The sequence below is a fragment of the Strigops habroptila genome (assembly GCF_004027225.2).
Source record: "Strigops habroptila isolate Jane chromosome 13 unlocalized genomic scaffold, bStrHab1.2.pri S16, whole genome shotgun sequence".
NCBI lineage: Eukaryota > Metazoa > Chordata > Aves > Psittaciformes > Psittacidae > Strigops > Strigops habroptila.
In genome coordinates, this window is record NW_022651054.1 from 7,865,253 (window position 1) to 7,878,987 (window position 13,735).

The 13,735-nt window shown below is 53.4% G+C and overlaps 1 protein-coding gene across 1 annotated transcript in view; it reads left to right on the forward strand.

Moving 5' to 3' along the window:
- Positions 1-12,942, forward strand: part of NXN (nucleoredoxin) — a 52,330-nt gene extending 39,388 nt beyond the window's left edge. The window contains exons 5-8 of the mRNA XM_030472397.1: positions 369-475; positions 6,439-6,618; positions 9,174-9,298; positions 11,772-12,942. Coding sequence (XP_030328257.1) covers positions 369-475; positions 6,439-6,618; positions 9,174-9,298; positions 11,772-11,954 — 595 coding nt within the window. The 3' untranslated portion in view covers positions 11,955-12,942. The remainder of the gene's footprint in view (positions 1-368; positions 476-6,438; positions 6,619-9,173; positions 9,299-11,771) is intronic.
- The last annotated feature ends 793 nt before the right edge of the window (positions 12,943-13,735 follow it).

Sequence of the window (13,735 nt, forward strand, 5' to 3'; positions counted from 1 at the left end):
TAGCAAGGGCAGGGGTGGGCTGAGAGCAGGCTCTGTCTGTGGAGCAGCTCTGTATTTTGCTTTGTGGCTTGTGGGTCTGAGGTCTGAAGGATGCTCGAGCTGCTGCTGTCACCACAGGTTGACATTCAGATGCCTTGGAGAGTTTGAAATGTTTTATCAGGCAAAAACGCACTGTGGACCCCTTCTTGAGAGACTGGCAGCTTCAAATTTGGTCTGCCTCTCCGCAGGTTGTGTCTGCCAGCAGCCTTTAACCGGTGGGTTTTGGTGGAAAGGATAAAGGGCTTTGCAGGCCAGGTTTTTAATGAGAAGAGGTGAAAGCCTGGCAGGCAGAGGGGCCCCTGGATCCCATGCCCTGTTCCCTTGCACAGGTCAGAGGACTCCTTCAAGCAGTATTTCAGCGAGATGCCATGGGTAGCTGTGCCATATGCTGACGAGGCCAGACGGTCACGCCTGAATCGACTCTATGGCATACAAGGTAAGAAAGGCTGCACTGATACACAGCTCTCCTTTCTGCTCCTTCTGTTGAATATTTGTAATGTCTCCTCTTGTTTAACTAAAATAAAACCCAGCAAAGCAAAGCACAGTGCCCCAGGCAGAGCCGCTTCATGTTTCTGCTCTCCACAAACTCACATTCCTACCACCTGCCAGGCAGGCTGTTAGTTGAAACAGGACTTCCATAAACAACCTAATTCTTCCTGGAAACTTGGAAGCTGTTTTTGGCTTAGATGTTTTGTGCCTAATTACTGATTTATTTATTTTGCTTTTTCTTGAAGGTTTAAATTTCATTTTCTTGCTCTTTTGTGTAATGCAAAGGCAGGCTATCGTTCTTTGCAGAGGCTGTGGAAGATGGCATCTGGTTTATGTTAGTGACATGAATTACAGAAGAGTGCGTGTTTGATGTAAACCATGGCCTTGCTTTTACTGTACGTGCCAGTGCCAGAATTCCAGCAGCCCCGGCTGCTCGTAGAGGCAGGAGAGAGACTCTTGTCTGTCTGGGTGGCTTCAAAGAGTCATGAAGATGATAAAAGCGCACAGCAGCCCCCCGGGGGACTGGCACCTTGTTCCTGCAGGAGACAAACTGCAGCACAGAAACATGCAAGGTGACTAGCTCACAAGGAGGTCTTATGTGTGTACATATAGTTAAAGGGTCCTGCTGCAACGTGCCTGTTTCTCATCTGTTTCTGTGCAATATTGGTCAGGTAGGTGCAGGATGGCAGAATGTTAATGTGGTCTGCAGGGAAGGAGGAGTGTTGCCAAAGGTGGCCAAGGGCCTGGGGAGGGCGACAGGAGAAATAATCCCTCCTTGGGGTCCTCTCCAGACACCTTTTCTGGCATGAGCTCAGGTGCTTTCACTCATCTCTGTTCCCTGACCTTAAACCAAGAATAACCATTTGCCTGCTTTAAATAGCCATCCGTTAGCTGCCTAATTACCTTCCCATGAGGCAAGAGCTTTCCAAGTTCATCCGTCTTTTCCCGGCCTGCTCACAAACTGGTTTCGGCTGAGTGCTGCAGGACTGCTGCCAGTTTCACTGGGACTTCGTGTAAATAAGGCGTCCAGACATTGATACTCGAGCACCAGGCATGCTGTAGCCAGGGAAACAGTGACAACAGCTTTCCCTCTGACTCCAGCCGTTGGCTCCTTAAATGTCTTTCTTCACTCTGTGCTGACCTGAAAATGTAAATATTTGCTGTTCCCTTGCGCCCTGACCCCTTCCTCTGCCAGTGTAGCTCCCATATTACCCCTGTGTTTCAGCTGCTCTCCCAGAGACACTGGTGCTGGGGTTTGGGCATGTTTCAGTGCAAACCCTTCTGCTTATCTATGGTTTTCCTGTAGAGTGGGAATCTCTCCACAAGGATGAACTGTGATCCTACAAAATCATGTTGAAAAGTGGAGGCAGGCTAATTTGCTCCTGTGCAGGAGGCATTGCCATCCCACCACCTCCCTCCCTACCCAGGTACTGCAAAGGCTTTGCGAGGCTGGGCTGGGCTCCGTTTCCCCATCGTGGTCCAAGGTGGAGCAGAGTGATGCGGGAGTGTGCTGGGGGCACCACCAGACGAGAGAGAGGGCTGGAGGTGAACCCGTGTGCTGCTTCTGGAGGCTCTAGGTTGTCATTGACCCCTGCACAGGCAGCAACTCAGGATTTCTGTGCTGACTTTGGGTTGCTCGCCTGTTTGCAGTCAAGCTTTGGCAGCAGGCTGCTGCACCAGCTGTTTCTGAAACAGAGCTGGATGTCGTGGGCTCAGCTCATCATCCACCTAAATGTCAGATAAGATCCATATAATCCTATCTGCCTTTCCCCAGATGGAGGGCTCCGATGCTGCCAAGCATCGTTGAACCCCTTTGGAGCTGCACCTGTGCAGCAGAGAGACCATGTAGCCCATTCACTGTCCAGGTTACCATCCTGGTGGTGCATGTAGGATGGTTTCTCTGCCGTTTTTTGCAAGGCTGGGAGCTGAAACAACAGAAGAGCTTGTCTTCCCTGACTGCTTTAAGTTTCTGAGTGGTGGAAAGCAGCAAGAGAGTCAAGTCTCTTGTTTTAGTCCTGTGTTGGCCCTCACAGCATTCAAAAACTCGGTATGAAATGTAAGTTGAGTTATTGGCCTTTATTTGGGTTTACGTGAATGCCTCCATTCATAACCCATGCGCAGTCAGTGGACTGTACTGTACCCACCTATATTAAATTGCTTCTGGGCGCAGCACTATCTTGAGAAAAAGCTATGTCTTGTGGCGTGGCTGCTTAGAAATAATCCTCTGTTGTGCAGGCAGCTCCCGGTCTGCATGGTCCTACCTTAGGTGAAATCCCCTGATGTTAGCTCTCCTTCCGATGGGGTGGGGAGCAGTTGTAAATTTTATGCTTGGATAGGAATCAGCCCTTGTTATTGTGTATCTTGGGGCTGACAAGAAATCTGGAAAGGGACTTTTTTTTGACAAGGGCCTGTAGGGACAGGACAAGGGGAATGGCTTTAACCTGCCAGAGGGGAGATCGAGATGAGCTCTTAGGCAGAAGTTCTTCCCTGTGAGGGTGCTGAGGCGCTGGCACAGGGTGCCCAGAGAAGCTGTGGCTGCCCCATCCCTGGCAGTGTTCAAGGCCAGGTTGGACACAGGGGCTTGGAGCAACCTGCTCTAGTGGAAGGTGTCCCTGCCCATGGCAGGGGGTCGGAACTGGATGAGCTTAAAGCTCCCTTCCATTCTATGATTCTATGATCTTAGGAGACCATTCATGAATATTCCTTATGGACTCTGTGACATCTCTTTGGTATTTGCAATCCATTGGGGAAACTTCCAAAAACCTTTTGTTCCCCCTTCCTGCTTTATGCTTTAACCCAGACACCTGCAGGTCACTCTCACAGCCTGGTCATTGTTACAGGAGGATTCTCCTACCAGGTTTCTGGAGCTTTCTTCTGAAAAGGTAAAAAAAGAGCAATAAATCCACCACCCATCTTGCAGCTGCTATATTCTGAGTGTTCGCATTGGTTTTGATTACTCACCTGACAGACTTAATGCAGATGAGATTTCCATGTCGGATATGGGTTTTAATATATAAATATGTAAATGTGTTGCCAGGTTCAGTAACAAATCATTTGGCCCCTGTGTTTTCATAAAATGCTAGCCCCGTGGGAACCGAATCCATTTTCTAATGCATAAAATCAAACTGAGCCCGTCTATGCTAATTTTCATCTGAGCTAATACAATATTCATTGCAGAGTGTCTGATCTGTGATTCTTCTTGATAAATTCTGGTGTTGTGACTCATGGCAATTACCAAAGCCCCTGAAGGCACTAAAATAACAAATAGTGGCTCGGATGAGAAGGGATGGGGGGAAATATTGGGGTTAGCAGGTGTGAATAAAGTTAAGGACAGTTTCCCTGGTCTGGCTGGTCTTTGTCCCATGCAAAGAGCATGTGTTTGCTAGGGGAGCAGTAACAAGGTTCGCCTCAGAAGACAAGGATGATCCTATGGGATGCCATTGTGAGCCAGGTAGTGCTCTGTCCTCTAACCCCTGGGTCTCAGCCAGGGATGTGCAGGAAGGAGGCACAGCAGTGATGCTTGGGACTGGGAGCAGATGGGTTGTGGCAGCCTCAGCCTTTGTCAGGCAGGTCCAGAAAGGAAACCAGAGCTTTGTGGCTGGTGAGAAACCTCTGATGCAGGGTAAAAGGTGCAGAGATTGACCTAGCACATGTCATTCACCTCCTAACAGGCTGAAAACCCAGCACCAAGTTTTCTGATGTTATTTATATTTCCTGAACATGCTAAACCCAGGATGAGTTATCTTAAAGAGTCTTCGTTTTCTGAGTCAGTTTTGTGTTTGCAATTGGAGGTTTTAGTGGCTGGGTGCTTTGGTGTGCACGTTTCTGCACACACAATCAGGTAAAGTTGAAATGTTTTGAGTAGTAAATGAAGTCCCTGATAGCTGTGGGATCACACTTGCAACAATCTGTGTCTAAATTGAGCCCTTCATTTTCCCATATCAGCAAAGCTCATTTCAAGTCTCTGCCTTGGTATGTCAGGTTGGACAGGATACTGAGATGAACCTATGTTCCTAGCCTGTCCCTCGTGGATAATGCAGGTCTGGAGGGGATGGAAAAGCAGGTATTTCGGACAGAGTTGGAAACCTAAATTAGGATATAGATCTGAATCGTGGGATGCTGAGCACCGGCTGCTTCTCCTGGCTTCAGTAGCATTTTTTACCTTGAAGGGTAGGGCCAGAGTGAGATTTCCCAATTCCTTCTAGTCTCTTTAACCCATCCCTGCCCTAGAGCTATGTTGATACCAGCAGGTAATGAATGAATAAGCCTTTTTGTGATACAAAATGGTTTTCTTGGCAGACCCTTAGGATTTGCAAGCCCAGCCATTGGGCATGTTCTTGTGCTGCTGCAGCACCAGCCTCATCCTTGCAGCCCCAGCGCGCAATGCCGGCAGGAATGTGAGCAGCTGGAATGAAGGGAATGCAGCCGCTCGCCCGGACCTGCAAGGCAGGCGTGGGACAGACAGATGGCCATGTATTTCCTAGAGAAATGCCTAGAATTCAGAGGGCTTGTGAGTAACCCACTGTTGTACAAACATGGGAGCATAGTGCCAGGAGTCTGGCAGAAGCAAGCATGCTGGGTTCCCCCTGCACAGAGAATGGCTCTGCAGGGTGTTTCTGATGAACGAGCCTTAAAGTGAACCTTTGGGTGAGGGCAGGAGGGTTCGAGTTGCCTTGGTTTGCTGGTTGTGGCTTGGGGTATGTTGCTGGGTAAAGAAGGAGATGCTGGATAGCGAGCAAATGAGAAGCAGACAGCAGCGCCTGGCACTCACACTGGTTACCTTGTCTCTTGGGGCCTGATCCCAGACTTTCCCCTCTTCCTTCCTTGTGGGATGTTTGTCTCCTTGATGAGAGAGGAATGATGTGCTTTCCAGATGAAGTCACTAACATGAGTTACTCCTGTTGACTGTTTTGTGGCTGGAAAGCCTTTTCAGATGGGACAGTCACCAGCTGGTGTCTACCCTGCCCCACTGCCAGCGCAGCCACATTTGATAGGTGACTCGTGCTAAATCTCTGATGCAAGTGTGTTTCCTCCCTTATAATGGCTTCTCCTTTATGATGGGTCTTTCCAGCCCCATAGCTTGGGCCAAAATGCTGCTTTTTCCCAAGGGTCAGAACCTCATCAGATGTCCCCAGTGAGACACGTGACAAAGTCTGCTGGCATTAACGCGTATGATCCTGCTCCATCTCCACTTGCAGAGATGTGGGTATTGGGTATTCCAGGCATGATCCTGAGCACTAAATCACTGTGGTTTGTGACTTATGAGATGCATCCCTGTGCTCTGGAAACAGCTGGGCAATCCGATCTGAGTGCTGGAGAGGTGTGGGGGTTCATGGAGGAGTTTGTGACTGCTAAAATACATGGCCTTCCTTCTGGGAAGGAACACACCCTGCTTCCTGGCTGCCATTGCCTGCGGAACACCCTGCAAAAAGGTTTGTGTGTGTTGCTGTGAGCTGGGGACCAAGCTTTTCCAGCAGCAGCCACATCTCAGCACTGGGGTGGTGGTGTCCGCAAGGCAGCGATGCTCTGCCTTGTGCGCAGGAGGCACGTCTGTCTGGCACTTTGCAAGAGGGAGCTTGTGAGGGGGGTCCCTGCCATGGTATGGTGGGTTTGCATCTGGCAGCACCACATGGCAGTGACCCCTGCCTGCACTTGGGCAGGGAAAGGCAGGCAATGCCAGAGCCTGTCTCTCGGCTTCCTGCTCTGGCTGCTGAATTACAGCGCTCTGCTAGGACAGAAACAGGATCCAGGGACCCCGATTCCCGCTCTGCCTGAGCTGTGGAGAGGCAGCATTGCTCGCTGGGCTCCTGCCAGAGCCGGAGGCGATAGGAAAAGGCCTTTCTCCCCACGCCCTGTTGCTGGCCAGTTCACACTTTGGCTGATCCCCCCTTGTTTTTCTTCCTTCCACAGGCATCCCAACGCTCATTGTCCTGGACTCCAAGGGGGATGTGATCACGCGGCAGGGGCGGGTGGAGGTGCTGAACGACATCGAGTGTCACGAGTTCCCCTGGCACCCCAAACCCGTGCTGGAGCTGACGGACACCAACGCCGTGCAGCTGAATGAGGGCCCCTGCCTCGTTCTCTTTGTAGGTATGGAGCATTCTGCTTTGAAAGCAGAGCCTGTGCTCGGGAAGGGGGCTGGGCTACCTGCCCGCTCGTCTAGAGCTGGCCACGGGGCTGAGAATCTGCTTCTGGTGGTGGCAGTGTCCTTAGGAAGGGCTATCAGCCTGTTTCCATCACCAAGACCAGTGCTGTGTGCTCACATGCCCAGAGAGGCCTTGGGGAGAGAGAGGTCCCCATGGAGTCCCTTCAGGGGATCCAAGGGGTCTGACAGACCTGGAGCCTTGCCTGTACCATAGAAATGGGCTGCTGCAGCTCACAGGGCTTTGCCAGAGCCTGCCTGTGCCCATGGGTCTCCTGCAGTTCCTACCCAGCAACCTGAGGAGTAGTGATTTGCAGCGGACAGGAGTGGCCATATCAAAGATGCTTTAATGGTGGCTGTGGAGGGGAATGCTGAGTAGATGTGCAAGAGTACAAGAAATACACTGTCACAGCCGGTGGTGATGGAGATGGGAAAAGCCTTTCTGAAGCAGGGACTTCAGGCACATGTTGATGTTCCAGAGGAAGCATCTCTGGGAGAGATTACAGCTCTGTGCTGGAAACCACAGCTTGGGCCTTGAATCCCTGGCTGAATGGGTCTGTGAAAGTCAGAGGAGCCTCTTTCATACTCTGCTGGTCCTTGGTTATTCACCCTGTGGGGTGCTGGCTGCAGGACAGGGCAGGCTTTTCCCCTAAGTTCCTGTCCCTCTTCCACTGCTAACCCACACATGAAGCTCCCCTGCAGTTGGAGAGAGGCCTAGAGCTCATCACGGGCACAGCTGGCTTGTTCCTCATTCCTTCCCTGCCAGCGACAGACAGTTAAATCAGGCCGTGGCTGGGATGAGCTGTGCTTCAGGCTGAGCCCCGGGGGATGTCAGAGGGGGGTGCACAGCATCCCGGGGAGCCAGCCAAGAGCTCCTGGGCTGTTGGGGTAGTGTGGCTGTCCCTGGAGCGCTCTGTGGAGCTGTGGTAGGGGTTTGTTGAAGAAACCCCCCTTGTCCTGAGCCCGCTGGTGTTGTGCAGGGGCCTGGCCCAGGGCAGGGCTCGTGTCCCGCTTCCTCACATGCTCTCTGTGAGCAGCACGCCCTTCTCTGCAGTGCTGATAATATGGCTCTTGCTCTTTCCCTTCTTCCTTTTCAGATTTCCTTTTGACCCTGATTATTTATTCAGCACAGCCCAGCAAGGGATGTGAGCACAGAGCCAAAAATCCTCTCCTCGCGCGGGAAGGACCGGCCGGCCACGCCAAGCGTGACTGATTGGGGCCGGCGCTGCAGGCGTCTGGAAAGAGTTATTTTCATCTTGCTCTGAGCAAAGTTTTTCTATCACCTTGCTGCAAACTGCTTGTTGGAAGAGCACTGTCCAGTCAGAGGCTACGGCTTTTGCTCAGTGCTCGAGGGGATGTGTGGCCTCAGTGAAACCTGCTGGCAATGTGCTGGGGCAGAGGTGAAGCTGGTGGTGCACTGGAGCAGGAGAAGGCAGGCTTAGGAAGTGCTGGTTGTGAATAAATCCCGACTGATGTACATCCTCCCTGGAGAGGTTAGGGCTAGGTTAGCCAGAGTCTGCAGGGCTGCCTGGAGTGCCGCCAGCAGCGGTTGTTCGTAGAAAAATCAATCCCTGCAGACATCCCATAACTCTACATATTTATCACTGTCATGCACACAGGACAAACCCTGAAATCCAGTGTGCAGTGTCCCTGGCGTCTCCTACTTTGCTTGGAGAAGCCAGAGAGGAGGACAGGGATGTGTGGAGCAAGGCCAGAGAGTGCTTTGAGTGCAGGCATTGCCTGTCCCAGCTGGGGACTGGACTGGTTGTGTCGGGTGGTTACATCTAGGACCACGAGAGCTGCACGAGCTGCGCACAAGAAGAGACCAGAGGCCGCTCTTCTGCCATCTTCCTTGTTTTTTAAATGCTAAAAGTTGTCCCCAAATTGAAATTGTTTCATCTCGATGCTGCTCAAGGACGCAGTCTCTCCTCTTTCCAGCTCAGTATTTGAACTTCAGTGGCGGCTGGCGTTTGATTGATGTTGCCATCTCTTTCTACTCTACCTCTGTCAAATCAAAGCTGCCTTCACAGTGCTGCTGCTGTGGAGACTCGAGCAGAAAAGCTGCTGAGCAGTGGTCCCAAGGCGGAGGGATGGTGGGTGGCGAGCAGGGGTGGCAGGCAGCCTCAGATCAGCGCCTTCGTTTGGTCTTCAAAACATGCCGACTCTTCTCAAACTGCAGAGCAGCTTTTTTTTGTGCCTGTTTGTCCCTGCGCTTCAGCAATGGCACCAGGGAGTGAGCAGAGAAGTATTTGGGGAGCAGGAGCTGCTCTTCTCCCTGTTACATGTCTCCCTGTCTCACATGAAAAGCACATTTCAGCTGCTCCCTAATTGCTACAGAGCTGTGCAGCTTTGAAGTTCGTGCTGTGCATCCGGGCTCTGGCTTCCTGAGTGGTGGTGCTGTGGGATAGAGCTGCCAGCACCCAGCCTGTTTGCATCCATTTGATCCTAACCTTCTTTTTGCCTTGCCTCTTTTGTTTTGCCTCCCCACCTCTGTGTCCTGCAGATTCAGAGGATGACGGAGAGTCAGATGCAGCAAAACAACTGATTCAGCCCATAGCTGAGAAAATCATTGCCAAGTACAAAGCCAAAGAGGAGGAGGCACCGTTGCTCTTCTTTGTGGCAGGCGAGGTAAGCAAGAGGAGAGCACAAGGCTGTAAACTGCTGTGTCTTTGTGCAAGGACTGAGCTGGGTTGGGTACTGCTGTTGCCATTGATCAGGTGGGTAAACTGAGGCATTGGAGCTACTGCAGCTAGTCCGGGACCGTGGGGCAAAACCAGACCTGAGTCCTGGCTCTGTTGCCTGTTCTTATTGCTAGATACTACTTCTGGCAAAGGGGTCCCAGCCCAGTGTTTGCTCACAAGTGGAGAATCCTGATGGCAGGCGAGGGAATTGCTGTGGATGGGTGGAGCGGGGCCGAGGGAGGCTGAGAGGGAGCTGCGCTGCCCCTTGAACCCTGAGCCTGTGCGGGCAGGGAAGTGAGCTGGGGAGGGGGAGAGCAGCCGGGGTTTGGGTTTCAGCCTGACCCAGCCTGCGCTGCCCTCCTTGCTCAGGTGCTGCTGCCTGCATTCCCACCCTGGGAAGACGGCAGGGACTGGTGTTCCAGCCTCTTCCATAAGGGGTACTTGTGGGAGGCAGCCCCAGTCCCACGGGCTGGGCCTGTTTCTGTGCTGTGCGGATGGTGCCAGACAAAACCGCCCCTGGAAGCGGGCAGGAGCCGTGCTGGGAGCAGGAGGGCAGCACAGGGCTGTGCTCATTGCAGCACAAGCATCTCAGCTCCGGGCTGTTTCCTGGGCTGGCCGCGCTGTTGGTGGCTGGGATGGTATTTGGAGCATATGCAGGCTGCAGTGCTTGGAGGCAGGGATGTGCTGGAGAAAATAGGAAATAGGAAAATGGGGCTTCTGGCCTCCCTTTCCTCCGCATAGGCACTTTTGCTGGTCTTGCAAATTAGGAGGGTTTGGTGCAAGGGTGAGAAAAGCTCCCAGCCCCTCCCCAGGCCCGCAGTTCCCCTCCTGCGGCGCTGCTTGGGTCCTGGGCAGGTGGCAACCACTGCAGAGCTGTGCGCCTGCTCCATCCATCCCTCCACGCTCACGTCACAGCTGCAGTGTGCTGCAAGCGGGGCCACCCGGAGCCGCCCTGCGCACAAAAGGGTCCCCACCACTGCACCCTGTCCCCCCCTGCCAGGAAGCACCCGCCACCGCCTCCCGTAGCCTCATGGGCCCCCTCTCAGCAGGCGTTCCCGCTCCCACCACTGTAACGGGTCTCTGAGCATCCCAGCTCAGCCCCACAGCCCTGAATAAGCCCCTTGTTGGAAAGGCTATTTTGGGAGGGTCTAGGACCTGCCCCCCCTCCCCCAGAGCCTGCAAAGCATTTTCCTCCTGCTCACTGGCTGTAGCTGAAACATTGCTGCTATTCATCCAGCTCCCGACGTCCCTGCAGCAGCCAGGCCAAAGAATGGGGAGCGTCCGGCACGTCCCATTCATCCGTCACCTCAATAGCTGGGAGCACTGGCCCCAGGTCTCTGCCGGCCCCCATGCACAAAAGCAGCCTGGCCATGGATGGAATAGGCACCTCCCATTCCTCTCCCAGCGCTGTCTGGGCTGGTTTTGCATTGATTAAAAACGGGTTTTGGTCCCTTGGCAGTGATTAGATAAAGGAAAAGGCACCCCAACACCTAGGCTGGGAGGCAGGAAGGGTGGGGGCTGGCCGAGCACCCCAGCCCCAAGGCAGTGGTCTCAGCCCGGCTTGCCCTTCCCTGCCACGTGGTCTGACTGCGCCAGAAACCTCTGCAATGGAAGGGGAGGCGCGACAGGAGTTATCCTGGCGACCGCCACATGCCGCAGAGCCCCCAGCCGCTCACCGGATTGATTCATTCCCATTATTGCCCTTGGAAGGGGGCTCAGAGGAATGCTCTGTTTTGGATGCTGTGCATCATGGGCTTGGCCGGGAGCAGGAGACGAATTGCCCCAGTGCCAGCTCTTGCTTTGCACAGCCTTGGCAGAGATAAATTCTTCCCTTCACCTAGAGGTGCTGTGCCTGGCCAAGGGGAGCTCAGCCTGCTGGTAGGGAGTCCTGTGGCTTTAGTTGTGCCCTCAGACACTTGGACATGCTGGTGGGGTCTCGACGTTGGCACAGGCGTGTCTCATTCATATGTTCTCGTTTGCTCCATGCACCCTGATCCCTTCGGCATCTGCCCATTGTGAGCAGCAGGGCCGTGGCTGTGCTGGCAGGGGCTGGCCAGTCCCCACATTCAGCACTTGTCCCAGCTGCTGAGCTGTGGATGCTGAAATCACTCCTGCCTCAGAAGCTCTGGAGTAGCCTGGCACAGTGGGTCATTCTAGGAGACATGCCCTACGCGGGAAGGGTTGGAGGAGTGCCTGGTCCCATCCCAGCCTGGGATAAATCAGCCCAGTTTGGGTTTGATGCAAACCGCAGGCAGCAAGGCCGCTGCTGCCTGCTGCGCTCACGGTACTGCAGCGTTGGTGCAAGGCCCAGTCCCTTGGAAAGATACCTGTGGGCAGGACCATGGTGTGGAAGCTGTAAACTGCTCCTGGTGTTCTGGCTCTGCTGATGACTTCTCTCTCCCTCTGGTTTTGGCCTCCAGGATGACATGACTGACTCCCTGCGGGATTACACCAACCTGCCCGAAGCTGCGCCCCTGCTCACCATCCTGGACATGTCGGCCCGAGCCAAGTATGTGATGGATGTGGAGGAGATCACACCCGAAATCGTGGAAGCCTTTGTCAGCGACTTTCTAGCAGACAAGCTAAAACCTGAGCCCATCTAAGGGGGCTTCTGTGCCAACAGACATTATTTAAAACTAGGTCTCTCTTCCGCCGCTTGTGGATTCTCCAGCGTGTCCTCACGCCCGACCCAGTATCCAACCTTCTTGTGGTGCCTTGTTTTACGCAGTGAATCCTTCTCCTAAGCAAACTCCTTGAGATGCACTTTCAGCAGGGAGTTGTTGGCGTTTGGAGACTTCGCTTGTGCTTCATGGTGATATATTCTCTAATAACCAGGCCAGAACTGTTATCGTTATTTTATACATGGCACTAGCTAGCAGGCAAATCTTTTTGCATGGTGTTCTTCCCAACGTATGCATCAGGCAGTGGATGGGGTTCTTGGGGCTCTTTTCTTCTCCCCCTTCTTTCCTTTCCTACCACCCCTGCTGACCAAGTGACTTCAAGGAAGCAATAAGGAAACCATCCCCTTTGCCCCTGGCCCGTCCTTTCCCATGCAAGTGCCCTGACGAGGCGAAGACAAAGTCTTAACTGCTGACAACCTCTGAAAGACCACGACGCAGCCGAGCTCTTCCTCCTGGGGGTGAGACCTTTCCTGGTGGGTTTCCCACCTCCCACCCCAAGCACCGACAGCCTTAGGTGGCGCTGGCTGTGCGTGTCAGGGTCCACCCGCCTGCAATAGGTGATACTCCATCCCTCCCTCTCTCCGAGCCAGGAGGAGGACCACCAACGGGCTGCCCTCCCCTCTCTAATCTCTCCCTTGTGCTCTCCCCATCCCCTTGTTGCCCCTTTCTCTTGTATGAATTGTCTTCTCCCTCTATGTTAGTTGATTGAGCTGTTTTTCGTAGGTGTGTCCCAAACTCAATGTTAATGGTGCTGTTCTTTAAAAAATAACCAAAAAAACCCCCCAAACCCCAACAACAAAAAAAATCCCTCCCTAACCCAAGCAGCACAGCCGAGCCCCCCAAAGTGACATTGTAAAAACTGTACATGGTGATTGGAACTTTGTAATAAAACTGTTACAACAACCTCGTCCCCAGAGGTGCCGTGTCCTGCTCTTAGGGAGAGGGATGCAGCGGTGGCTGTGATGGTTCCTGCAGCATCCCTGGGAGGGCAGTGTCCCCGAGGTGTGTGGTGAACAGTGGGTGTTCTGCAAGTCACTGTCAGTCAGCAGGGGCAGGATCACAGCCTCTCCCCTTTTATCACTGCTACAGCAACCTACCTGGGCAGGAGCTGAGGAAAGCCACCAGCTCAGCGAGGCAGGAACTGTATAAATCCTCCTTCTGTTTTGCACATTGCAGAGGTTCCCGTGTTCGGCGGTGATTGACTGGTGAGCTGTTGGGAGAGCAGCAGTGCTGCCCAGCTCCCTGGTCCCTGAGCTGGGGAGGGAAGGAGCAACTGGAGGGGGCTGTGTGTGGCTGGGGCAGGAGCTGGCCAGGCTGCATTAGGAAACTGCAGCTTGCTGCATGTCCCTGGGCACTGGCCTGCAAACAACCTACCCTAAATAACCCCTAAATTAACTTGTATTCCCTTTATTGGAGATTTTCGAGAGGCTGGTGCTAAGTAGCTGGTTGAACAACTGGCCTGTTTAACTGCACAGCAAGCCAAACGGAATCCAGCACTGCCGCAGGAGCCATCCATCAACATGGAACTGCCAGCAGCGCAGAGACCATGGTGCAGTCTGGGAGCCGCCAGCATGATCAGGGCTGTGCAGCACATCCCAGATCCACACAGGTGGGTTGCTGTAAGCAGAGTGTTGCCCTTGGGGAGTCACAGTGAGGCTTGGGTGTCCCTTCCCTGCAACCAGTGCCTCTTCCCTCTGAGGGAC